The 26,814-nt window shown below is 48.0% G+C and overlaps 1 protein-coding gene and 1 long non-coding RNA gene across 2 annotated transcripts; both read right to left on the reverse strand.

The window, feature by feature from the left end:
- Positions 1-112: 112 nt before the first annotated feature.
- On the reverse strand, positions 113-26,446 carry LOC122376275 (metabotropic glutamate receptor-like). Its single transcript, XM_043356073.1, has 10 exons — positions 26,435-26,446; positions 25,261-26,012; positions 22,938-23,425; positions 21,903-22,009; positions 21,278-21,340; positions 20,825-20,905; positions 15,677-15,866; positions 14,846-15,471; positions 4,439-4,622; positions 113-1,703 (listed from the first exon to the last, which is right to left on the reverse strand). Exons 1-10 carry the CDS (start codon positions 26,444-26,446, stop codon positions 1,576-1,578), a joined length of 2,631 nt encoding a protein of 876 aa, XP_043212008.1. The 3' UTR covers positions 113-1,575.
- On the reverse strand, positions 4,775-13,384 carry LOC122376273. The gene is made up of 2 exons (XR_006255580.1): positions 12,898-13,384; positions 4,775-6,562 (listed from the first exon to the last, which is right to left on the reverse strand). It is a non-coding gene; the product is annotated as an uncharacterized LOC122376273 (long non-coding RNA).
- Positions 26,447-26,814: the final 368 nt, after the last annotated feature.

Here is a 26,814-nt window from a genome sequence, read left to right on the forward strand (position 1 = left end):
AACGGGAGGCTCTTAAAGACCGATACGCTGTCCCTGTGTAGAGTATGCTTTATGGATACGCTCACTCATAGAGAGCACATGTGAATTAAGACAGTTAGAGTTATTGCTAAACTTTTACAATAAAAACGGAGCGGTGTATTGGTAGAGATCGTAGGATTGTTATTACCCAAGAAAGCAACGTCACATCTACCTGCACACATGTAAACACAGAACAACACTTCCGAAACGCTATTGCCGTAGAGGACAATAAGAACTATGATAGATTTAAATATAAGCTCCCTTGAAAAACTGACTTCTTGAGAGCAATGTCTCACGAGTTACTTAAAGTTATCACAGACACACGCACCTTCACAGGGCAAAGCATACAAATTATAGTGCACATGAATACTAAGAGCCTATTGCGTTGAAAGGGATGCACTCCAATATTCGTTCACTGAGTCGTATGGGCGTCAATAAAAGACCTGCGTAGTTCACAGAGACTGGACAAACATATAGATTCGTACACCTACACAGCGTAAAAAATAGGGCCAATGTGTCATAAAGTACATGCCTGTGATGCTCTTCTATGATCGGCTGTTACGCTGTTCTTGTGATTTTAGGCTCCAGTCTTTTTTATACGTTGAAGATGTACTTTTGTGCGCTTCTGCCAATCATTTTTTTTTTTCAAACAGGCGATGGATTGATAGGTGAGAATGCACGTTGACTGCCATTTTGACCCGGGTAAGCTAAGCAGATCGGTCGCATGTTTCACTATCTGTACCTAGGTATGTTTAACAAAACTATGTACAATGAATGGAGTCGATGCATACAGCATGAGATGAAGACATTCTGGAGCCGTGTTGGCAAATAACATGATGCAAGGATAATATTTAACTGTTTACGTTCACGCCTAGCCTCTTTACACTATCGGCTCACCCATGCGACGTCTATCATTAATAACCTCGATACTGTCAAGGAAAAAAGCGGTAAAATAGGACTCATTCCCAGAGCAGAGCACACCCGTCTTTAGTTCGGCAGAACCACTTATCGACACCGAACCTCAGCCAGCACATTTCCACAGACATTGCACTTGTGCGCACGCTTTGACATGCCAATAGCACTCGTTTCCAGTCCCCATAGCACTCCAGTTGCATTCTCTGAAACCTGAACAAAGTCACAAAGTTTCATACGAAGGACGCTTCCTATGCCGAATTCCCCTGCATCGTTCCTGCTGCGAATTAGCAGTCAAAGTTCGACCTAGATGGCCAACTCCTTGGCATCTGTGTAAATGTCGGCGGCCGGCAGCAGCGCCGGCTCGACGCCGTTGGAGAGCGGCGAGTCGCCACAGTGCGCCCTCGTCGAGTCGTCCTCGTCGGGCCAGTCGGCAGCCGCCTCCGGCGTCCAGTCGGGCGTGCCGCGCGCCGGCCCCACCACCGAGGCGTAGCTGGGCGGTCCGTCCGAGTCGGCGGCGCCCCTGCGGCCGGTGGCCGACACCCAGCGCCGCAGCGCCGGCTCCTCGGCCGGCAGCGGGTTCTCCACCACGTGCACGGCCGGCGCCGGCGGCGGCGCACGGCCGGCCGCGCCAGAGGCCTGCTCTCATAAGGGCGCCGTGTTGTTGGGCCGCTGTCGGTGGTCGCCGTCCTCCTGGGGAACCACAGAGGTGGCCGTGGCCTGGGAGCCGGCCCCCGAGGACGCCAACAGCTTCACCTCGGTCGTGGCCGAAGCTGCAACAGACGAAACATGCAAGTTTTCAATAATACATTTTAACCCTATTAGTGGCAGGGGGGGGGGGTTGTTTTCATCCACCCCTCAGGTTTTTCGGGAATATCTCCGAAACCGCTGAAGCTACGATGCTGAAATTTTCTGACTTTTCCTAAAACTAAATTGGGCACATTCCCTGAAAATTTCAAGTTCATAACTTTACCAGGGGCGGCTCCAGAGCACTGGGAATTGGGGGGTCCTATTCGTGAAGCGAGTCATTTGGGCGAAGATCACGATGCTGATGTATTAGAACTGTATGCACCAGTTTTACGAACAGTGAATGAAAGGTATCATGTGATAACATATACAAAGTTATTGTGCATCCTCTTTTGACACGTTTTTGCTATAAAAGGCGGATCCAGGCGTCCAAAAAGGGGGGTTATGTTTTACCTCCCAACATAGGTGCCCTGACACCGCCTATGCATGACCAATACAATTGCAGTCGTTCTCTCATAAGAAAATTGTAACATAACACAACCATTGCCACCCTTTTTAGAAACAGTACCAACAAAAACCTTATTTACTTTACTTTTTATGTACCCCCAATCTCAATGATCTGTATCCGCCTATGATTTTTGAAAATGCATATTTTTAGGATCCATGTGAATTCCTGGTTCATTCTCTATCGATCGGCAAAAGTTGCGTTAAGATTGGTTCAGAAACCTGGCCGTGATAAACAGTAAAATGTATCTGCAATTTGCCCGTTTTTACCCCCCTCTACCCCCTATTGACATTTTTTAATTTTTATTTTTTAGAAATGTAGATCACGTTGAGCGAAATCGAATGCCGTTTGAATTTTGAAAATCAGCCCGTTAGATCTCGAGATATCAGGGGGGGTCGTAAACAGCCCCCCCCCTGCCACTAATAGGGGTAGCCAGGAGCCTGCCACTAATAGGGTTAACCCTCGCCCGCACATGGGGGGGGGGTGGTTGCCACCCCCCCAGGCAGTCTTTCTGCTCTGCACTCAACATTTTTAGAGCTAGAAGGCTGATTTTTCGTATAGCTGCTCGTCTATCCTTTCTTGATGTCCACTGAAAATTACAAGTTTCTGTGATTTTTGGTTTCGGAGATATGACCTTGTTTTTCAGGTCATGTCATGACCCAAATGGCCAATTCTCAACATCTTGCGTTTGCCATGGGCCTTGTGAGCTTTTGACACCCTGATTTCGGCCTTTTTTGCCAGTCTTACCTCCCACCTATCATGGAACATGTTGTTCCACGATGTACAGGGGTCAAAGTCAGGGTCAAGGTCAACCTAGGTCATCTAAGATAATTGCGTTTTAGGCAAGCTGAATTTACTTTTTGTGAAGTTTTTTGACTGCATTTTTGGTAAAAGCTTCTCAGATCATGATTTCATGTGATATGGACCCAAAAACAATCGGTGCACACATCAGTATACACACAGACACACACAGACATACAAACACATATAATTGACCTACCCTAACTTGACCTGAAATGACCTCAGCAGCAAAATTCTGGTCGGATAGTGTGACAAAGAGGTTCTAGCTGGCTTGGCACCAGAAAACAGCATCGTCATCGGTATTTGATAAGCAGCGCACATGATATCCAACGGTGACCCAAAACAGCAACATTTTTTAGTTTGACCTGACCTGGAAGGTCAATGACTGACCTGAGAAGGTAAAACTGGGTATCATTGGATTCGTCTCTTCCCAAAGAATCTTTTTGGTTTTTACTGCTAAGTTCTATCTCCAACAGGAACGAAATGGCGCGGGGGGGTGGCAACCACCCCCCCCCCCCATGTGCGTTCTAGGATGGGAAAATGGCATGTGCGGGCGAGGGTTAAACTAACAGAAAAGAAGAACCACGCAAAGTATGTAAGCTACTTTTTAACATTATGACTTATGTCAGTGAATTTGGGAACAAAGCTAGGTACTCATAAATCACACTGACCGCATTCTATCCAACATTCCCATTTTTCAATGCCTTTTTCCTCCTACCAGCACTGCTAGCGCACGCTCAGTCTCTTAGCTCCCAGCTTTCTGAGCCTTCTCTCGGGCGGTGCCCGTATGGCCCCCGGCCATTCGAACGGCCCCGTTCTCCCTGGGAAGCGGCATTGGGCGGGACGGCCGCCTCGGCACGGCTCATAATGAATACGTCCGCGGCCTGCTCTAGCAATGACCATTCAGCCAAGCCGCCCCTGTCACCGACATAGACACAACCGTCGCCGAGAAGAGAGTGGGAGAGAGCATCTCCTCTCCTCACACCGGGAGGAGGAGGCCCTCTGTCGAACGGCCAGCCCAAATCGATGCGTCCGCCGAGACGACATTGTTTTCTTCGGACTCACCAAAACGATAAATGGTCGGCTATAAAGACCGCCCGGAAAGGAGATGGGGCTCAATAACACTTTTAGAGATTGTATTCATCTGTAAATTGGCTGCTGAAATGAATTTGTGGACACATTTTATCGGAGGGATGATTGCCCGATTCACTGTAAACGTATTGCTAGGATATGCTGGAAGATGAATGATGTCATTAGTTTAAATTCGTAAAAATATTAAACGAAGTAATTCAAAAATCATGTTAAATAAAATTAATGAGAGGTGGGTGAATTTCTTGAATGGAATATAAGCGATTTATCAAGGCCTTCCACCAAGCTTAGAACTAAGAGCTTAGAGCTACTGAATTCTCGAATCTGACTCAATAGTCTTCAACAGTTGGTCATCCTTCAACTTACTGTGGTTGAGAGATGGTGCCGCCGAACTTGACGGCACTCTTCGATAGGTAGCGCTGTTCATCGTCAGCTTCCGCACGTTCTTCTCCGGGTGGAAGACGATGATGTAGACCTTGGGCGCGTACAGGCAGATAAGCGCCACCGAGGCCGACAGACTGATGGCCACGCACAGCGTGGTGATCTGAACCTGAAACACGCAACGATGGCTGTAAACTTCGATACTTTGGGTCATCAGTTATCCATAGCATCTGTAACAAATGTAAAAAGTAAATAAACAATTTCTTCTTCTGTGATAGTCTGTTTTGGGGACCTCTTGTTTCAGCCGTATAACCAACACGGTTTTTCTTTTCTTCAAGTATGTATTGCAAATTTGACGACAGAATCCAAAAGTAATAAACAGTCGGCCGAGACTTTGAATAACGATACGTCAGGCCGCTACGGCGGTTGGCTTTCGAATCATCCTTTCACAGCTACTGCTCGGCGTTCGGCGTCGGCCGCTATATTCAAACGTCATACACACACGTCATACATATAGATGTACGTCATATCATAGCACCAATCAGAAGCGGGCAAGGACAGGCGTCGCAGGTGAGGAGTGAGGACCATATAAGGGTATTGTAAGTGGGCGAGGGGGCTGGGCAGTAAGTAGGTACAGAGGGAGGTGGAGGACGGGGTAGGAACGAATTTCGTTACAACACAACGCGAGGTCCTTAAAGCTGAAATTTTGACCAAAATTTTCGGCTTGGGATACTCCTAATATGATGCATGATATAACGTACACAACACACGACACAACACAAACAACACCTAACACAACCATATACACAGCACCTCAACACACAATTCCCCGTTCTTTTTTCTCGATCGTTGTAGTCCTCGTAGCTATAAGTCTATAGAGTCTTCTTCACTGTCCGCTTACGAAACATAGTCTACTGTCCCACTCGTGCTCATCGATTCGGTTCTCGCTTCGCAATCACTGGTAAGATTCCGCTGCGGGCACATCAGTTCAGGGAGTTCAGAGAGTTCAGAGGGTTTAGGTCACCTTTGACGCTGCTGTCTGACACGTGTTTGTCAGTCCATTGTCCATTGACACCAGATCGTGTGTCAGGTGTCGACACGCTGTCGCCAGATGATGTGTCAGATGTTGACACATTGACGTTCTCACGTCTCGCGTCTTGTTGTGGGTCGTCCGTCTGGTGTCGGGCTGACCAGACCACGCGTCAGCGTAGTTTTATCGGGGCGCCCGGACGTGGGGTGTCCGATGCGGGGCGGCCCGATCTCAGTGGCGCTGACTAGCACCGGCGGCGGCTCGACCGAGTGTGGGAGCACCGCTACTGGTACCTCTGCTGCGGAGAAAGAACTCCTCTGGAAAATATTTGCATCAGGCATCTGCGGATTTCTGAGAAGCGAGGGTCGGAGACGGTTTTAACCATTGTAAGCACGAGGGACTTGGGTCCGTGAGTTTTTCCCGGGGCTTGATATTTGGAGCTACACTTGACGTTTCTTCAACAATAACGCTGTCAGGGGCAGGATTTTGAGCGGATACTTTCTAAGGTCGGATCACAATGGGTTTAAACACATGACATCGGACGTATAGAACAGTTAATAGCACTAACGCAACCACAATACACGTTGTGACCGAGATGGCGGGGATAACGACAGTTTTATTATGCTGAGCATTGCGTACTCGAATCTGTTGAATATGTTTCTTCAAGTTAGACAAATGGACACTTTTGTCCTGAAGTGGGGGAATGAAGTTTACGGCTTCGGGGAGTGAAACATTAGTTTCCGAAAGATCAACAAGTACCGCATTTGACCAAGTATCTAGTACAATGTCAATAACTTTTACGCTCTGGTTAAACTTAGCAAAAAGCTGAATTGCCTGGTCACTTCGCAATTGTTGGCGGTGCTCTGCAAATATACTACTGACTTTACTTTTGAAGAGCTTCACATGATGCTCCAGCTTCAATACAAACGTCCATGATGTCCTGGTTTCGATGGGGATGTGAAGAGTCCAGTGGTCGTATGAAGCGTAGAGATGGCCTCGGGGCAGGAAGAGAACGTTGGCCGTTGTCGGAGATGTCAGATAGAACAGGAATGTCAGGAAGAACGGTCTTGCCCACATCTCTGGAACACACACAAACAACTATCAACATTTCGCAAACATGAGGTTAGTACACGAACAATTGAACGGTTCACTGACCGAACATAAAATGAACAACACATAAATGGCTGTGGCATACTAGCCAGAGTCGGTATATCATTCAACACAATACAACGTGGTACCGCGATTACGTTGTCTTCGGCATACAAACCGGGATCCATATTCTATATAAACACTATAACACCATACAGCCGTTCAGCCTTCATCGTACTAGCTGGGTTCCACAAAATACTGTAGACATTCGGCTGTCATCCGACCTGTAATAACTCAGTGGGCCGGGGAACCTTTTTACATTTTTTCTAATTGTTTGAACATGTCGGTCATCAACTTCTCATGCGTTTTCAGCATCTTAACTAACAGGGCTTCTTTCACACGTGGGTTAGTACACATTTGCTCCTTTTCAATATGTACACCATCGGCGTCCAATTCGTCTGAATCTGATTCGTGGTCTTGGTCGGCACATTGTAATTTTGAAGGAGGACTACGCGCTTCTGCATCCATGTCGTTCGACTCTGAGTTTGTACGGGTGAGTGGTCTTTTCATAGGGGTAGGTTCAATTTCGAATGGATCAGATAACTTTTCCGTTCTCAGGCGCTTTGCTAATTGGGACAAAGGAATATTCTCGTCGTCAGAACTATTGTCTTTCGATTTTTCTTCTCTCCATCGTTTTCGCATTTCGGATAACGGCACGTCAAGATCTGCATCGGAATCAGAATCTTCAGGTAAAGGTGGGTAATTTTGTTCACTCGGCGACGGTTTCGCTGGAGCGTAAGTTTCAACAGGGGTTGATATCGAACTGGGGGTTGAATCACGAATAGACCGATCTGTGACTGTTTCAGTATTATGCATTTCTGTATCAGCGAATGAGAACTTTGATTGACGTGGAGGCTGCACACGAAGTGGAACCGGGATAAACGACTTCTGTTTACTTTCGTACTTGCTGTTGATATGATGTGGTTCTTCTGTCACGTTTTCCCAAAGGGTATCTGGATCAGCGAATCTCAAATTATGAACGTTCACTACTTTGACATCGCCAGACAGCTGGTTCTTAATGACAAACGTTACGTCGTTGATGGCTTTGATAACGCGGTAAAAAGGTTTCCAATGGCACGACAGTTTGGAAGCATTTTGAGTCGCCTCTGTAGGGTTTCTGAAATAAACCATATCACCGACTTTGATTTTCGTTGGTTTAGCGGTACGATCGTAATAAAATTTGTTTCTCTCATGACTTTGTACTAGGTTGTGACGCACATGACTGTAGGCAGAATGCATGTTTTCGAGCATGGTAGGTACGTAATCCTCACCTTGGTAACGATATTTTGGAGATAAAATGCTATCGAGTGGTAGAACAGGGTCACGACCGTAAAGAAGGAAGAAAGGGGAATACTTGGTAGTCTCGTTTTTCGCGGTGCGATAAGCAGACAAGATTGAAGGAAGCTTTGTGTCCCAGTCACGTTGAGATTTACTCACTAACTTTGCTAACATGTCGTTCTGAACTCGATTATATCTTTCGCATTTGCCGTTCGATTGCGGGTGGTAAACGGAAGTTCGGATATGTTTAATGTTGCTAAAAGTTGTAATTTGGTCTATGACGGCGTTACAAAACTCTGTACCATTGTCTGAAATCATAATCCTAGGACAAGCATGGCGAGGGATGATATGTTCTAATAAAATTTGGGCAACCGTTTCTGCACTTTTTGATGAGGTAGCGAACGACTCTGGCCATCCAGAAAATAAATCGATGACAGTAATAATGTACCGGTTTCCTTGGAAACTTTCAGGGTACGGACCGGACGTATCTACTGCGATCTGCTCGAAAGGAAACTTGGGGATTGGCATATCTTGCAGAGGGGGTCGCTCGCGTCTGAGTTTCCTCATATTACAGGCGACACATGTTTTTAAATACTGAACAACGTCTCGATATAAACCGGACCAAAAATAACGTGAACGGATCTTGTCGTACGTTTTATCTATACCTAAGTGTCCACCGAAATAGCCTGAATGAATTTCTTCGATGATCAGTTTCTGTAGGGGCTTGGGAATAACTAACTGCAAACCTGGAAATGAGGGGTATTTGGACGGATCAGAAACTCGATATAGTAGACCGTCTTCCAAAATATAATAACGAGACACTACAGCATGGTTCGAATGATTTGGGTCCTGTAATACTTTGATCAATTGTTGGATCTGTAAACCAAGGTCGGGATGTCCTTGCAAAAACTCTTTGAATTTTTCCTTGGAAGGAGCCTCAGGTAACTCACTTCTTTTCACTTCAGTCTCTTTTTGAACGTCAGGCGCTCTATCGGAATCAATCACATTCACACTGCACGAAGATTCATTATTTACACCGAATGTGGCTACGCATTCGTCGACATGGCACGGTAATGACTCACTAGTCATTAATCCATTTCCTGGGATATCCGTGTGACAATCCTCTCCTGAGGTGTCCAGTCGCGACAATGCGTCTGCAACTACATTCTGACGTCCGCTAATATACTGAATATCACATCCGTACTCATCTAATATAATCGCCCAACGTTGAATCCTAGCATTCTTCATTTCACTGGTGAACAGGTGCTTGAGGGGCTGGTGGTCCGTCATAATCGTAACTTTACAACCGAGTAAATAGGGACGGAACTTTTGTACACTATATACAATTGCATAAGCTTCTCGCTCGATAGTAGGCCAGCGTTGCTGGGTTTCGTTGAGCTGATGCGACAAATATTGGATGACTCTTTCACCCAATTCAGTCTCTTGGACTAGCGCAGCACCTATGGCGTTTTGTGACGCGTCAGTATATAACTTGTACGGCTTATCTACGTTCGGATATGCCAAAATTGGTGCAACTGTTAAAGCTGAACGAAGAGTTTCAAACGAAGACTGACATGCATCATCCCAATAAAAACGACGATTTTTCTTTGTTAGCTCTGTCAATGGTTTGGCTATCCTTGCAAAATTTGGAACGAATCGCCTGTAGAATCCACACATACCAAGGAATGATCTGACGCCTTTGACATTTGTCGGAGGACGGAGATTTTGTATTGCACTTATTTTCTCGGGATCCGGCTTGATACCAGACGGAGTAACTACATGACCTAGGTATTTCACTTCGTGTTTCAAAAACTCACATTTTGACATCTTTAATTTCAAGCCAGCGTCTCTCAAACGTGAAAAGACTGCATCTATATGTTCTAAATGTTCCTCAAAGGTTTTTGAATAAATCAAAATATCATCCAAATACGCAATAGTAAATTTGTGTTGAATACCCCACAGTACTTTATTCATGAGCTCTGAAAATAGACTGGGTGCATTGACATACCCAAAACATAACTTTTCAAACTCGTATTGACCCATGAAACAAGTGAATGCCGTTTTGGCCTTTGACTCGGGATCCATGGCTATCTGCCAGTACCCACTGCGGAGATCCAAAGAAGTGAAATATTTCGCACCTTCAAGCGAAGCCAAAATGTCGTCAATGCGCGGAAGAGGGTAACTATTTTTGACAACGATTTTGTTCAAAGCACGCAAATCAACACAAAACCGTTTTTGTCCGTCCTTCTTGTCTACAATCACAATCGGACTAGACCAGGGACTACGACTAGGGGAAATGATGCCAGCCTGCAACAATTTTTGTATATGCTCTTCTACAAGTTTTCTCTGACTGAAAGGCAACCGGTAAGGTCGTTGTTTAATTGGTGGATGATCACCAGTTTCAATTGTTGCTTTCACTAAATCAGTACAACCTAAATCCAAATCACTTTTTGCAAACAAATCCTCATTTTGGGCCAAGAAGTCTTGTATCTTTTTACGTTGACCTTCGGACACATGTGACAATCGCGCTTTTTGACTTTCGGGGACGTCATCTGACGGTTCACTACACTGGTCACCTTCCTCACTAGCTGTAAGTATGCATCCTTCCGGGTCTTCTAAAACTTCCGCAATGCCAATGACTGATCGAGAAGGCAAAACGTAATCCCTACCAGTGGCGTTCACTATCACGACTGTAATACGCTTGTTTTTGTCTACGTGACCTACACTTTCAACCAAACACAAACCAGGTTCTTCTCCTAGAACGGGTGCATTGCTCAAAGGTTGTACTATGCAATCTTGATCTAGCAATTGAACACGGTTGACTAACGCGGGAATCTCTATATACGACTGAGCAGGAATTGTAACTTTGTGAGGCACTCGAACCAAAGATGTCGTCGTTTGGCAAGTCAGACGTTGCGGTCGCAGAGGGATGACGTTACCGTTGAGGTTCATCGTCTTTTGTCCAAAATCCAATTGAACACCGAATGCGGAGAGAAAGTCGTTGCCTAGGATACAGTCGTTTTTCAGACCTTCTACGATTTGGAATTTGAACGGTTGATTAAATCCTGCAATTTTGACTTGTAGTACGGCCGTTCCGAAGTTTGTGAGTCTATGGCCAGAGATAGAACGAATAGGAACGCAGTTCCTCGTAGAAAAAACCCTTGATTTTCCTGCACTGAATTTTATCAAAAGCTTCACGTGAAATAAGGGATATGTCCGCTCCTGAATCTACTAACGAATAGGCTTTTTGGTCGCTCAGAGATACATAGCACATCGGCGTATCAGGTTTAATTTTAATTTGTGCTGCTTGCGGTCCAGGTTTCTTTGTAGAAACTTTCCGTTTCGGACCGTCTTTCTTTGGCGCGTTTCTGGTCGCTATTTTTCGAGACGCGCGTTCGCGTTTCCCTGGGTACTTTGGGGAGGAGGACGGGTTGAGTTGCGTCGGCACGTACGGCGTACATGTCCAGGTGTGCCACAAGCGATACAGATGGGGGATCCATCTTCAGTCCACTGGTAGTTCGGTCTGGGAGTCTGAGGGGCTTGAGGGGGAGTTTGTACGTTGCCATAGTACGACATCAGCGGGGGTGGAACATCAAAGCGGACTTGCGGGGGAGCTGTCGGGGGAACGTTGAAGTAAGTCTGTGGGGGAGTAGTCGGAGGTACGTTGAAACGCACCTGCGGTGGGGCGGTCTGAGCACGTTTTTGCGGTTTCAGTTTTTGGATGTCGCGAGACATTCGCTGCACTTGGGAGGTTAGATTCTGAATAGTGGTCCGAAGTTCAGAGTCTGTAGCGGACTGAATACCGCTGCAGTCCATGGGTTCGACGTCGGACTGAGGAGGGGAGTGATGGCGGCAGACTTGGAAAGTCCTGTCGGCCTGCTGCTCACTTTCAGCGAAAGCGAGGGCGTCATCGAGGTTAGTGAATCTTTTCCTGATCAAGTTTCGCGCCAAGCTGTCGTCGCTCACGCCTTTTTGGAACACTTCTACTAGGAAGCGTTGCGCCTCAGGGGCAGAGAGATTGTCGAATGCCTCCGACGCCATTGTCCGCAGCTTTTCAGCAAAATTTTGTACCGACTCACCACGGTTCTGTTTTAGACGTCTGCATTTTTCCGAAGCCAGGTACGGATCAGTCATTTCGCTATACCTTTCCTTTAGTTTGCGTCGGAGTTCCGACCACGTGATTTGGGGGTTTTCTTTTAGCATGCGTGAAGCGTACGCACCAGCGGATCCGTTTAAAGTGATGGTCGCCAAAACACACATACACCTATCCGTGCTTCTATCCTCAGGATACAGAAATCCTTCTCCTCCACGCCGCAACCCCCTTCCGGGCTGGACAGGCAACTTTATCTCATGCGGGCTGCTCCCTTGGAGCGGCACCGCTGCTCCCGAGGGAGCTGCACCCCGTAGCCGGGTGCAGAGAGTGCTTGGGGGGCTGGTCGGCCTGTCCATTTGGACGGGCTCAGCCCCGGCGACTCTCTAGGGTGCCTGCCCAGACCAATGTCTCCCCCTAATTCCTATCATCCTTCCGGCTCTGCAATGGTCTTGTCGACCGAAAGGGCCTAACCCAACAAAACAAAACAAACAAAACAAACACACATACGCTCTGAATCGCAGGTAATAGATATCTGATCCATGTCGTTTAACCATTGGGCGAATTTGGCGGAACCCTCCCCGGAGAATGTTCGGATGTGCTGAGTTAGACCCTGAATACGGAGTTCCTGACAAATGTTTTGGAGCGCTTTGGTGATGACTGCCTCAGACATTTTGAAAACTCTAGTAAGTATAAATCAATCATCGAATACAAACAAGTGGTGTTTATGGAGCGTTGACAAATAAACAATTCAGTTGACACACGAAATGCGGAGATAACAGTCACACAATGCAAAAATTACACAAATGTACACAGGCACAATAACAGTTGAACAATCGAAAGTGAAAATGTGGGCGAAGACGTTCAGGGAAAAGAGAGGAAAGAGTGACAGCTTACTGTTCGTAGACTTGTAGAGCAATTTCTTGCGGAACCAATTTCAATTCTTGAGTTTTTTATTTGATCCGGGTCACGGCACCATTTGTAACAAATGTAAAAAGTAAATAAACAATTTCTTCTTCTGTGATAGTCTGTTTTGGGGACCTCTTGTTTCAGCCGTATAACCAACACGGTTTTTCTTTTCTTCAAGTATGTATTGCAAATTTGACGACAGAATCCAAAAGTAATAAACAGTAGGCCGAGACTTTGAATAACGATACGTCAGGCCGCTACGGCGGTTGGCTTTCGAATCATCCTTTCACAGCTACTGCTCGGCGTTCGGCGTCGGCCGCTATATTCAAACGTCATACACACACGTCATACATATAGATGTACGTCATATCATAGCACCAATCAGAAGCGGGCAAGGACAGGCGTCGCAGGTGAGGAGTGAGGACCATATAAGGGTATTGTAAGTGGGCGAGGGGGCTGGGCAGTAAGTAGGTACAGAGGAAGGTGGAGGACGGGGTAGGAACGAATTTCGTTACAGCATCAAGTCCTCGACAAAAAACAAGCTGCACGTCATGCTCATTTCGTGCGATCAGGATTACAAGCAGTTTCAGGATACATCCCAGCGGTTTAGATATAGCATTGATCCCAACTGACGAACGCCTTGGGCACTGCATTGAGACAAGTACCGTTGTTTTGCTAGTACGGAGACACATAGCCGCGTTATCGAAAGCCTTTTGAGCAATCTTCGCCATAGGCCGACTGGCATTGAACGTTGCACGACACTATCAATCAGTAGTAATGTCTGACTCCACTGCGCTTTCGAACGTGTTTACCAAGTTGTTCTGTGCCATATTTACGACGGCTATAGCGCTACATTGAATCAAAATTCGAAATTGAGTGGAAGCATTTCTGAGTAAACACTGTGTGAGCCCATAACCATCAAAGCAATAGAAAACTGTTAACATCCTATTCTTTAGCATTGTCCAGCTCATCATCTGTCTCTGGCTCGGTTGCACTTCTGATTGTAGCCCGTGTAGGTGATCAGAGTGTACGACCTAGACGCAATCTGAACCACGTCGATATCGAATCTGACGAGTGACGGACCTCGCAGGCGACCACGCTGGTGGATCACACCGCCGAGGAGATCGGCCGACAGGACCGCTGTGCCCGGGGACACGGCACGCCGGCCACGAGTCTATTGATACAGGGCGGTCCGCCTCTCCAGCCTCTGAAAGGATTCTGCTGAGCCAAGCTGGACGATCATCGCAGAACGGTCGGGCGAGGCCGAGAGACAGAGGAGGAGAGAGTGAAAGCAAGGGATAAGGAGAGGGATAAGCAGGAGGCAAATAAGGAACAGAAGGAAGAAGAAGAGAAAGGTGAGTGAAGGAGTGAGGCTGGGGAGGAAGAGAAGCTAGAGGAGGAAAAGGGGGAAGATAAGGAGCAGGAGCAGGATCATGACAGAAGGAGAGGGCTTACGGACGAAGATAAAGAGAGAATAATCAGTGCAGAGGAGGAAGAAAAATAAAGAACTTCATTTGGACAAGGCCGCAGACACTTTGACAAATTTGTCTAGAAAAGACAACCGTTGTTAACTGCACAGTGCATATCCTGTGCCGCTGGCAGCCAACGGCACTGAGCACCAGCACGAGCTGGTCATTGCGTCACTGGAGGTGAATATATGATTACCGAGTCTATTATTTACGTGACGATCAACTACTGTACTGGACGCTGCGGTCACGCAGAGTGGCTGACACGCGATTGTGCCTTATTGATATTATGTGTGCACTACCACCAAAGGGTGGTGCTCACACGATGCCGTACTGTGCCGCTGTCAAGGTCATGTTTTACGGCACATTTCGAAATCATAATAATTTATACATGCAGAGAACAGATGTATTTTCCTCTCCATATCCTTTCCACGAATGTCGAACCGTAACATCTGAGGCTGGCGACTCACCTCGAACGAGTTCCCCGTGCCGAAGTAGATGGGCACGAACGCCAGCCAGATGATGCACGTCGTGTACATGGTGAAGGCGATGAACTTGGTCTCGTTGAAGTTCTCGGGCACCTTGCGCGCCTTGACGGCGTACACGGTGCACACGACGATCAGCACCATGTTGTAGACGAGCGACACCAGGAACGACGAGTCCTTGATGCGGCACTTGAGGATGACCTGGCCGCGGTCCGGGTAGTCGTAGCGCACGCCGGGCAGCTCGACCAGCAGCCACACGGCCGTGGCCAGCAGCTGCACGGAGATGAGCAGCGTCGTGATCACGATCTGGGACTTGGGGCTGATGAAGCTCGGACGCTTGGCAGAGCGCGACGCCGAGTCGAAGATGCGCGAGATCCGGTTGGTCTTGGTGAAGAGGGCGCTGTAGATGAAGGCGAAGCCAAGCCCGACGCCGACGCGCTGCAGGGCGCAGGCGGCGGGACTGGGCTTGGTGAGCAGCAGGAACGTGTTGAGGTAGCAGATGAGGATGCCGGCCAGCAGCATGTAGCTCAGCTCGCGGCCAGACGCCTTCACGATCGGTGTATCGTCGTGCCGCAGGAACAGTGCTATCACCAGCAGCGTCAGCAGGATGCCTGTAATGAAAGCAAGTCAATCACCACAAAGACACATTATACCCTTTGGCTTGGAAGGGCTTTCAGTCCACCGAGTGCAATTACCTTAACTGTTGTCGCTAGCCGTAAGAGTCTAGTTGTTAACGACTAGCGCGTAAAGAACTGCTGGTCCGAAGATTCTAGGGTGCGATGTCAGCAAATATACGTGAAGCAAGGTTTTACGTACCGATGACTGCGATGGCGATGGGCCCGATGGCCAGCGGCGAGCTCCACTTCATGTACTGCACCTCGAGGTCGTAGCAGGAGAGCTTGTCGGGGTAGGGCCACCGGCCGTGACCACAGTCCTCGCACGTGTGTTCGTCCTTCATGAACTCGAACGGCTCGCACTTGTCACACATCCAGCAGCACGTATCGCCCTGCAGGGGTACACCAGGGGTGCGTATTAGCGGGACATATACGTCCAGCAGCACGTGTCGCCCTGCAGGGGTACACCAGGGGTGCGTATTAGCTGGAAAATACACATCCAACAGCACATATCGCCCTGCAGGGAACACCATGGGTGCGTATTAGCGGGGCATATTGCTGGTCGCATTTGTATGTAGGCTGTATATTGACGTTTACATGCCTCACCCTGCAGGGCATATCAGGGACGCGCATTAGCGGACCATGTCATGGGTCGCCTTTGTAGGTCGTAATATTGACGTTTGGCAATACCTACCACACTGCTGGCACTCGATCACATATTAGCAAAGCATGCCACGGGGTATAGCGTCACATATGTAGCTAGGTCGGAAATGAACAGCACGTCTTCATCCTGCAATGGAAAGGGACACTTAACCCTCGCCGGCCGAGGGGGGGGGGGGCGGGTGCCGCCCCCCCATAGGGTTTTTTCGCGATAGCTCCGAGCACGTTGGCGATAGAGAGCTGAAACTTAGCATACCTGACCTTTGATTCAAGCCGGATCTTTTGACACCAACCGCATTTTTGGGTCAGGTCAGGTCACTGACCTATGACGTCATAAGTGAACCTCTGCACGGTCTTCAGATGTCGCAACTTCGCAACGCCCTCACTGCCAGAGGAGATGTCACAGGGAAATGAAACTTGCAGGATCTAGTATCCATTATGAGTCTCACAACTTGTATATCTCGGATTTTTCCTAAGGGTCATATGAGGTCAGGTCATTTTTGTGACCTCAGCATTATAAGTCAATGGGGAAAAATTCAAACTGCTATTCTGGCGCCGGGAACGATCTCCAACTATCTCAAGCACACAGAATCGTGATTTGATGCACTCTTTGCAAGGTTAGATGCGTCACTTTTGCAATGTTGACCTTGCGTGACGTCATTTATGACGTCATCAAGGTCATATTAGTTTTTCGTCAATAACTCTTGATCAAATTGAGCTATCGAGTCGGGAAAGCCACCAATGGACTCAGGAAGACCTGCCGAATCGAATGATATGCGACATGACCTCTTTCGGCCAACTTCGTGACCTGGGGGTGCTGACCTGACCTTGACCTGAGGTCAACACCCCAAGTTGACCTGACCCGGACAAAAAGTATATCATTCGACGCGCCTGAGCGAGGCGAACACGATGCTGCTAAAATCGCGGCTCTGCGGCCGTTTTTTGCGAAGTTATTCACCAAAAACTGAACCGTACCTTGGGGCACTTGACCTGACCTCAGAGGTCACCGGTTGACCTAGGACCTTAAAATCGGGTACCAATCTCTGCGTCTCGTAACGGCGCACACGCTCGTTTTTTTTTCCGCGACGCGCTAGCTCCACCAGGGGCGAAACGGCGAGGGGGGGGGGGTCGTACCCGCCCCCCCCCCTCGGCCGGCGCGTATGTAGAAAACCAATAGGTCCGGCGAGGGTTAAATCACACAAAAAAATGTATATAGGTACATACATAGGATGCCATGACGGGCGGTAAACGGGGGAGGGGGACCGCTCTACATTTTCAGATTTGCTTTTTAGTTGCCGTTAAAATACGTAAAAAATAAAATTTATTGCAAGCACTCTCTTGTCCCTGCGTCTGTGAACCCAGCTCCCCTTTATCTATGTTCCTTCAAGGCTATCGCTATAGCCAGACGCTCTATCGTCTGTCACCCACACTCGCTACATTTTCAGCCAGACTATTTGTCTCGGCATTCCTGCTTCACCCCGTCTCGCTGCCTCCTTCCCCTAAGCCACCCCCGACCATCAGGGGCAGCCGGAGGCCGGTACTATCGCTGCTACATGTGTCAGCTTATCGTCAATGGGCAATCAGCGCCGTGCTTCGCTGCCGCCGGCGATACTCCAGATAATCACCCCGGGGGAGGGAGGGCAGGTCATCACCGCTGCTCTCTGCCCGGTGGCGGGCTCCCAGCCACGGTAAACAATAGCAGTGCAGCGCCGGTGACCATGCTCGGGCCGACTGTTGACAGCTCCGGATAGACAGATGGTTGTTGCTGTGTGTTGTTTAGACTAGCCAAAATTATGAGTAGCAATGAAGGGGTCATGTTTATAGCTGCAAAGGAAAATAAAGTCTGATCTCATGTTGATCGTAGCTAGTTTTAAAAATAGACGTTCCTTTCTACGATGTTCCCCGAGAGAAGCGGTCCGTTCAGCGAAAATGTCAGATCCCAGAGGGCCCGTCCGACGGCAGGGTCATCTGTTGATGATCGAACCGACCACCTGAGTCCGACTGCAGCTACCTTAGTCTTGGCCTCAGGGGAGCTTGCATCTCGACTTCCGAAAAGGAGCGCCCATAGCCAATATCCATGAGCTCAGGGGAGCCTGCACCCCAGTGTCAGCCTGCTCAATTATATGCATCTCAATGACAATAAAACATCGACCTCAGTGGAGGCTCCCAAACCGGAGCAGGAATGAAAGTCGTCTCAGATTTTAAATATGCGGCTTTACCTCCCATTAGTACACTGTAAACTCATTTTGACAAGGGGTTGTCGTACAACGACGAGCGTTTGTCAAAAATACTAATAAAGGTTATGTCGAACGACGAATATCTTGTCATAGTTGGTTGAATCAACAGGGCAAATATTAGTATTAGCCCCAGCACCCAGTCGACCATTCATAAAATTGACGAGGATTATGGAGGCTATTGTGAAAACTACCAGGGTCTTATTCGTAATATGGAACATATATTTGCTTATGATTTGTAATTTATATCCTTGTCGAAAGAACCAGCTACACCATTGCAACAATACTGATACATACTTATGTAATCTATGTCCTTGTCAAAGGTATCAGCTACACCTTTGCAACACGGACTTAGTTACGCTAGTTAGACGTGTTAGTAGTAACATATACAAAGCTCTTACTTGTTATATAGGTGGCGCCAAAAACGTTTCCGGCCGTTTCATTTTGAAAGTTTCAGTTGCGCGCCAACCGCCGTGCAGTGATGTGGCCTCCTGCGCACTTCCGTGAAAATGGTAGGTGATAACAGTGTTCGGTCGTTTTTTGTCATTTTTAATGAAATGTATGTCTTTCAACTGATAGTAATGCAGATTGAATCAGAGAAATTTGCTAAATAAGTGCGTGATGTATGGAAGCAAGCACAATGTGTTCTGCTCCAGGCCATATTGTTCTGCATTGCTATAATATAGCGATGCTTTCTTTCAGGCTTTCATCAGGAGCGAAAGCTCCAGCTTGCAAGCAAGGGTCGCTACACTGAAGACAGCAAACTGCAGAAACTCAAGAATTCTAAAAATGAAAAAGCACCTGAATTCCAAGGGGCTAATGAATTTGAATGCCCCTTAGATTTGAATGGGTACAGTGTACTCGGTAAGTGATGACGCTCATTGCTTTTTCGCATGCGTTATTGCCCTTGCCCCTTGGGTCATGAGTGTTATCACCATTGTGTATGTAATGTGTATGTACCATTTTAAATACATGACCTACTTTCAGTAATGCTGTTTTGCTGTAATAATGAGACTGCAGAGCGGCGACCTGCGATTTGTGGAGAAAACTGACGAATACAAGAGAGGTCTTTGTAAAATGTTACAAACCTGAGACTAGTAGATTGCTTACAAGTACAGGTTTGCTGCACGTAGACATTACTATGCTAACTAAGATTTGCATTGATTTGACTTAACAAGTACACGGCTCAGCCCTGTTAAATGCAAACATGCGCAGGTCTTTACCTGGTAGCCGCATGATTATAACTAGGAAAACAGTCGTTCACACAATGACAAAGCAAACTTTGGTAGCTAGTCTAACGAACTACATGTGAGTGGGTTGTAAGAAAAACTACCATGACAAACAATAGGGTCGTTCGATGACATGGCAAAGGGTGCGGGGATTTGCGCTAAATAATTTTCCTTGTAAAAGTAACAAACGTTTGTTGAAATGAGTTTACAGTGTATATTTTTTCTTTTTTTTTCTTTGCCTTTCAAGTGCGATTTAGCAAAGATACGTTGCATCATTGATTTCGTTGTGTCATTTGATTGCCTAGCATAAAATCATTCTGTCGTGTAAGCATTAAAAGGAGTAGCCGTTTGAAGTCGAATATCAAATCCGAGTCCATTTGATATCGGAAGCGGAAGCTGCTGACTGCAATTCTGCCTTCTTGCTTATATGTATTGATTTTGTTTCTTGTGGTTAGAGCCAGGTGACCAGTGGCCACCTCTAACCTATGTGAAATGTATGTTGGAAATGAAAAGGTCCTTTTGCGACTAAAGATTATATGAGAAGTGTCTGAATCCCGGAAATGATTTGCTAGCGGTACGTGACGATGTCTCTTTCCATTTGCGGGCGGCGACAGCGCGCAATGAGTTAATCCGAAATCTGACATGAGATCAGTGAGATCTGTCTGGGCCATCTCTGATCAGAGTCTGTCGGCTCTGATCAGAGAGTCTGCCGTCTCTGATCAAGTCTACCGAACGTCCCTGGCAATCGGCACCGACAGGGTTCCCGGTATACTCCCGCTGTTGGATAAATGGTCAGTGACGCCCGTGTCAGTTGCAGTCGACAAAAACACGAGGAACAGGCTGCAGCGAAAGAAGACATGAGAAACAGGCTGCAGCAGGCGGAGGTAGAGTAGTGAGGAACAGTCAGGTGGGACGGACAGGGACATAAGAAACTACCAGTTAGGACAGCCTGATTTGACAGGCGAAATGACAGGATACCATGACGGGAACGTGTCCCATAAAAGATGAAGCTGGCTGCTGCCATACAGCGTAGCAGGTGACGGGACAGCATAATAAGGTAGCTTATTTGACGTGGGGTGACGTAGCAGTATCATAGGTGTCACGCTCTTCCGTCAAGGTGCGCACTGCGCACGGTGACGTTCAAAGCTGACGATAATCCATTACTTCGAATTCTAATATTTATGGTAAGAAAGGTCATCAAAGTTGACCTAAACATGATTCACTGACCTGTTGCATGTACTTGACCTCTCCGACTTCACAGGGTAGCGAGCAGACGGAGAGCGGCACTCTATTGACCAGGTCATCCGGGTCAACCGAGTCCCCGTCCATCTCCGCGACCTGTGACGTCACATCACCAGCAGCTTCTGACGTCATGGAGACAGATTGGCCATCCGTGCTGGGATCGGTCGTCGCCGAAGGCAATTCGGTGACGTTAGAGAGGATGTCGGCAGGGATGTTTTCGGTCTGGTTAGGGGTGAGGTCTAAGGTTAGATCAGTAGTAAGTTCGGTGGTGGGGGTGGTGGGTAGGTCAGTGGTCAGGTCAGTAGGTGGATTAGACTGACCGGTGTCGGGATCTAGGGTCGTGATGGACGGCAGGTCAGAGGTCAGGTCAGTGGTCAGGTCAGTGGTGACGACAGAGGTGGGGTCCGGAGCGGGGCTTGTCGGTCCTCTCAGGTGTATGCCGCGGTTCCACCGGACGCTGTCGGCGCTCATGTTCAGCTCCCCCTCCCACTGGCCGATCACCTGGAACGGAGACGAACGTTCGTCAGGTGAAACAGCACTCAGACGCAATAGGCAGCAGGTCACAGTTCTATTTCCAATAAAACGGTGCTGAGCATACTTCTGCTATGTAGAGAGATATAGAGAGAGAGAAAAAGAGAGAGAGAGAGAGAGAGAGAGAGAGAGAGAGAGAGAGAGAGAGAGAGAGAGAGAGAGAGAGAGAGAGAGAGAGAGAGAGACTGACAGACAGACAGACAGGCAGAGAAGCAGAGAGTGAGAGGAGGGAGGGAGGGAGGGAGAGAGAGAGGGAAGGAGAGGGAGAGGAAGAGAGAGAGGAGAGGGAGAGAGAGGGAGGAAGAGAGAGAGAGAGAGAGAGAGAGAGAGAGAGAGAGAGAGAGAGAGAGAGAGAGAGAGAGAGAGAGAGAGAGAGAGAGAGAGAGAGAGAGAGAGAGAGAGAGAGAGAGAGAGAGAGAGAGAGAGAGAGAGAGAGAGAGAGAGAGAGGAAGAGAGAGCGCACTTCAGCGCCAGAAACAATACACCAATGCACACCAATCCATGAGCACTGACGACACAAGTCCCTCCCTACCTTATACTGGTGAAGCCCAGTGACTGGGTCCCGCTGATAGTTGAAGATGGTGTATCGAGCCATCCCGTCTCCCCGCTCATCAAACATCACTTTACTTCCAGCCATGTCTGAAATGGAGGAGCCATCAATATCGTATGATGAAGGAATAGGTGGTCGCATATTAGACAATCAAAACGCCATTGCCGTAAAACTACTCCAACGTTTTCTCCCCATTCTCCGACGATATATCTGCAGGCACGCCTTGGGTGTGTGGTAAAAATGTTTTCAGTCACTCTGCTAGTACAGGATATGGGTGATCACTTCCCACTGCATCACAATAGTCGGAATCCTGCGGAACCTCGGAATGAGCTTCCGGTCAGCGACAAACACACAAGGCTATCGCAAGACGGTGTCTATGACTTGACGAGTGGTAGGGCCGGTAGTGAATCGATATTTTGCGTAGATCCCTTCGTCGGGCCCGATCTCCGCTCTGATAGTCACGATCAATAAAGGATAAAGGATAGTAGCGTGCATTGTGTCTCAATTTCGACGAGCTGAATGTTTTTGCCGATTTGCAATTTTCTGCTGTTTTATAATTAACTGCACCGCTAAGGCGCTACGAAAATCCTAGAGCCAGGACTGATGACCATTGATATAATGTAAAGCATCGTATCCACAAAGACGGACTTAACGTTTAAAATAAACGCGTAGTATGATGCAAGATCAGTACCATATGCAGTCAAATGCTATTAGTTATCACTGTTTTATTTAGCTGTAACTTGTTGCCACAAGACCATGGATAACCAAGCATACCGGCAGTTAGTTTGGTGGCAATGTTGAATCACTCTAGTAGATACATCATGTAATAACTCTTATGCGTAACTACACCTTTTTGCACTCAAAATAGGCATCTTTTCATTCAATTTCGGCGAATTGCATTCAATTTTAGCGATCTCTCTATTCGAAGCAAATGAGAGATCGCTAAAATTGAATGCAATTCGCCGAAATTGAATGAAAAGATGCCTATTTTGAGTGCAAAAAGGTGTAATAACTTGCCTGTGAACGACACGTTCAGGATGTACTTTTTGTAGAAGTCGCCTCCGTCATACTTCCTCATCTCTTGACAGACTGCCAGATTGACGCCGCAGACATTCAGCTGCAGTGCCTCGAGAGCGTGCGCGAACGCGTAGACGGCGTCAATGACAAACTGCACCTTGGACTCCTGGACGAAGCCGGTCTCTGTCCGCAGCCGCAGCGCCGGGTCGCAGGCGGTGTCCTCGGCCGCGTCCGGCGCCAGCGAGCAGCCGAAGAACGCCTGCCAGTAGTCGCGGAACCACGGGTTGCGCCGGTTCGTGTCGGGCGTCAGCTCGGCCATGTAGCGGTCGAAGGCGGCCACCCGGCGCGACGTCAGCTCCACGGTGATGGCGCCCTCGGCCACCTCCTCGACGCCGTGCACCAGGCTCTCCTGTTTGCCCCAGCCGTCGCTGGCGATCCAGTGGAACGGCTCGCGCAGCCGCAGGCGCTTCGCCGCCTCCAGCACACCTCTGTGACCAATAAGGGGAACTTACAGTAAAATTCTGCAGGAGTAACTAAAAGTATGTGTAAATATGTTGAACGTTGACCTTTGGCTGACCTTGACGTGTCACATAGCCTAAAAATGTTAATTTTAGGATTACTTCAGATGCGTTTGATCAGTAATCACTCGCTTGGATAATTCAGGTGATGATTGCATGAAATGTTTCCGACACCGCCTCGTGCGTCTCGCTACGCTGCTGGAAATAATCTGGGAAGAGGGACTCGCATCGACGTTATGTGATAGAACTAGAAGGCGTTTAAACAGCGGAGAATACTCTCTCGCTGAGACACCCGTTTTTCAAGCCACATAACTCATGTAGACACGTCGACGCCAAGGAGAAATCCAATGGCCAGATTGAATAATGGCGCCATAAATACATAATTCCAAGGCACTCTAAAATAAAGTCATTTCAAACACGTCAACGCCAAGATTGAGGTTCTTTATTCTGATAGTAGAGTTATGTTCCTAGCTTCCATTATTAACTTTTTCGCCTTAACTTTGGTTAAAAATATTGGTGTATATCATAAAGGGATATCGAGTTTAAACAGCGGTTGTAAAAGGGGCTGAAGAAGCCAATATGTATACACATTTTGAAGTGAATTATTGGAATATACTTCAGATAATATTCAAAAAGTCAACATCAAATAAAACTTTTAGTGAATAAATGCGCATAAATAAAAGTATCTAATGGTCGATGCTTCCTACGCGTTTACATTGAATCAGACGGGTGCTATTCATGTTGACGTTTTTATCGATATTTGTCGTTAACACGTTATATATTTCCACCTGAACGATTATGATAAGAACCATTTTTGAATCTAGAGTGAGCTGTGAAATGTCTGATGAGCGTCCACTGTGGTGCATACATAGGTCCTTGCCTGAAATCTTAAATAGTGTCCATAGCAAAAATATCGCGCATTATATTATTGTTGAAATAGGATACATAATAAACACTGAACAACGTTTTTGTGTGAACAGTTTTTCACTCCTTAAAATTATAAGGATCGTTTAGCGATTTGAAACAATAAGGCGACAGAGTACGTGCACCCTGTATTACCGAATAACCGAGCACAAACATTATAAAACTGTCAGCTCAGCAAGGTCAGAATAGTCAAAATTTTAGGCTGAGTTGGAACAAAATGCCCCGACACGGCAACGAAATTTTCTCAGCCCAGGCGATTCAGAAGCTTCATTTCTGGCCATCCCGAGATGTCCGAATTCCATTCGGATTTCACATGCTCCCCGTTTTCCCTGCCCCAGGTTGGACGCCGGTGCGTGCGGAACCATTATAGAAACGTCGGCTGAGAAATTGGGAGTGTAGACAACTGCAGCGCACTGTCGACTGTGGCGCACCACGATTAGAACGATGATAGAAAGGTGCAGAAGGTAGGACGGACCGTTTTGTTTTTGCTGTCACGAATGCTCTCACCCTAAGGGCTCGCTAAACGTGAGTTACATAATCAATAATCATTTCTATGGAAAACTACCAAAATGCATTGTTTGCGAAATGCGAACTTTAAATAAAGAAAAGGGGCACCGCCTATACGAAACGTTATTTGGCGTTGTCGTCAGATGCCGAAATAAATTAACTCGGTCAGTTCCATACGGGCAAAGCACACCACTTCCGTTTCACGTTCGTGGTTCTAGCCCACAAAAACCCGGTGCATGACAAATGGGAACTAAGCGTTCTTATTTCTTCTGTAATAAAGGTACGAGATACGAAGTCATTCTCTGACGTCCAAACAAAACTTCACAAGCTGAAAAAGAACTTTTGGCTTCCCTAAAGTGCAGGCCTAAACTCACCTTGCATCTTCGGCTCTGACGAAGAGGATCACTCCCCGGGCCATCGGCTTCTTCTGCAGGTTCATGATGATGTTCTCGAAGGTTTTTGCAGTGGCGTCGCGCGGCACCTTTTCCGCCACCGCTATACAGATGTTCCGTTCTGCAGCCTGGCGGTGGAATGCGTCCATGCCGCTGTGTCCGTAGTAACCATCAGAAGCGATTGTGCTAACGTAGGACCAGTTGAACAACTGCACCATGTCCACTAGTGCCGTGGCCTGAAACGTGTCCGGCGGCACCGTCCTCGCGAAAAACTCGTAACGAGTTTTATCACTCAACGCCTGTGCAGTGGACGCTGGAGAGATTTGCGGGATGCGGAAGAGTCTGAACAAGTTGGCGACGTTGATGGAGATTGTGCTATACGAGCCGCCAACTACTCCGCTGACCGATTTGAAACGATATTTGGGCCGGGGTGTGGACCGGTCGGCGCACTCGAAGGCCACTGTGTCCATGACGTCCAGCGGCGCCTTGATGAAGGCCAGCGACTGGTTGAGCGCGTACGTGTCGGTGCTGCACGTGTCCAGGATGTTGACGCCGATGGTGGTGTGCGGCAGCAGGCGGCGGTCGCTGTTGATGCGGTCCACGGCGAACAGCATGGCCTCGAGCCGCTGCAGGCCGCGGTTGTACAGTTTGGCGCTGCACGGCGTGCCGTCACCCTTCTCGTGCACGGGGAACAGGCCGCCGAGCACCAGGTCACCGTCCAGCAGCACCGAGTGCTGACCGGGGACCGGCGGGACCAGCAGCAGCAGCAGCAGCAGCAGCGGCAGCAGCAGCGGCGGCAGCAGCAGCGGGCTAGGCACCGTCCGCAGCCACCGTGACTGCATGGCTGGGCTGGCCTGAGGGGCAACCACCCCGTCCGCCACTCTGAAATGTAAAATAGATTGCTGTCATTCGTTGAATTCAGGAAAATGCTCTAGAAAAAAATGATCGGTCGTGTAAAGGGAAAATCGCAAAGTCGAATAGACTTGTTAACGAAATAGTGCAGTGTACGTATACCTAAGTTTCGCAAGGGAAAACGTGTCTCTTTGTTCTGCAGTAGAAAATGACATCCAATGATCCCTTAAGTTTGGCCCACGGTCACCTTGAGCTGCGCTGTGTGGTTTAGCTCAGTTTGATTAATAATGATGAGCCGCCTCACGTCCGGTGTCATCCATCAGGGCGAACAAGGCGCGGTCGCCGGCTGTCTCTATACAGAGCGCCCGTCGCCGGCGTCATCCGTTTCACGTTTGGTGTCGCGTCAGTACCAACTCGTCCCATTCACGGCTCAGCCGCCGCCTCAGGCCGCGGATCTATGATTAAACACTCTTCTCGGGCTGTTTTTCAGAGGGTCTGCGAGACCAACTTCAGAGCGGGCGGCTCTCATTTGCAGTCGCCGAGGGTCCAGAGCCCTGTTTGTGCTGAGGCACCCAATCTTCCAGAATTGATTGAGGGTCAACACGGAGTGACTGTCGGCGTGTTCCGCTGCCCGCTGCCCCACCCCGAACGTCCAGATATATGAGTGTTCCGAGGTCATGCATA

This window comes from Amphibalanus amphitrite, unplaced genomic scaffold, assembly GCF_019059575.1.
Source record: "Amphibalanus amphitrite isolate SeventyFive unplaced genomic scaffold, NRLGWU_Aamphi_draft 002078F_arrow, whole genome shotgun sequence".
Lineage (NCBI taxonomy): Eukaryota > Metazoa > Arthropoda > Thecostraca > Balanomorpha > Balanidae > Amphibalanus > Amphibalanus amphitrite.

Excerpts from the sequence above, each read along its gene's own strand:
- LOC122376275 (XM_043356073.1), bottom strand. Across the intron at positions 23,426-25,260 it reads GTCAGAGCCGAAGATGCAAG|AGGTGTGCTGGAGGCGGCGA; the intron begins GTGAGTTTAGGC and ends TATTGGTCACAG. Across the intron at positions 4,623-14,845 it reads GCACGGGGAACTCGTTCGAG|GTTCAGATCACCACGCTGTG; the intron begins GTGAGTCGCCAG and ends TGCGTGTTTCAG.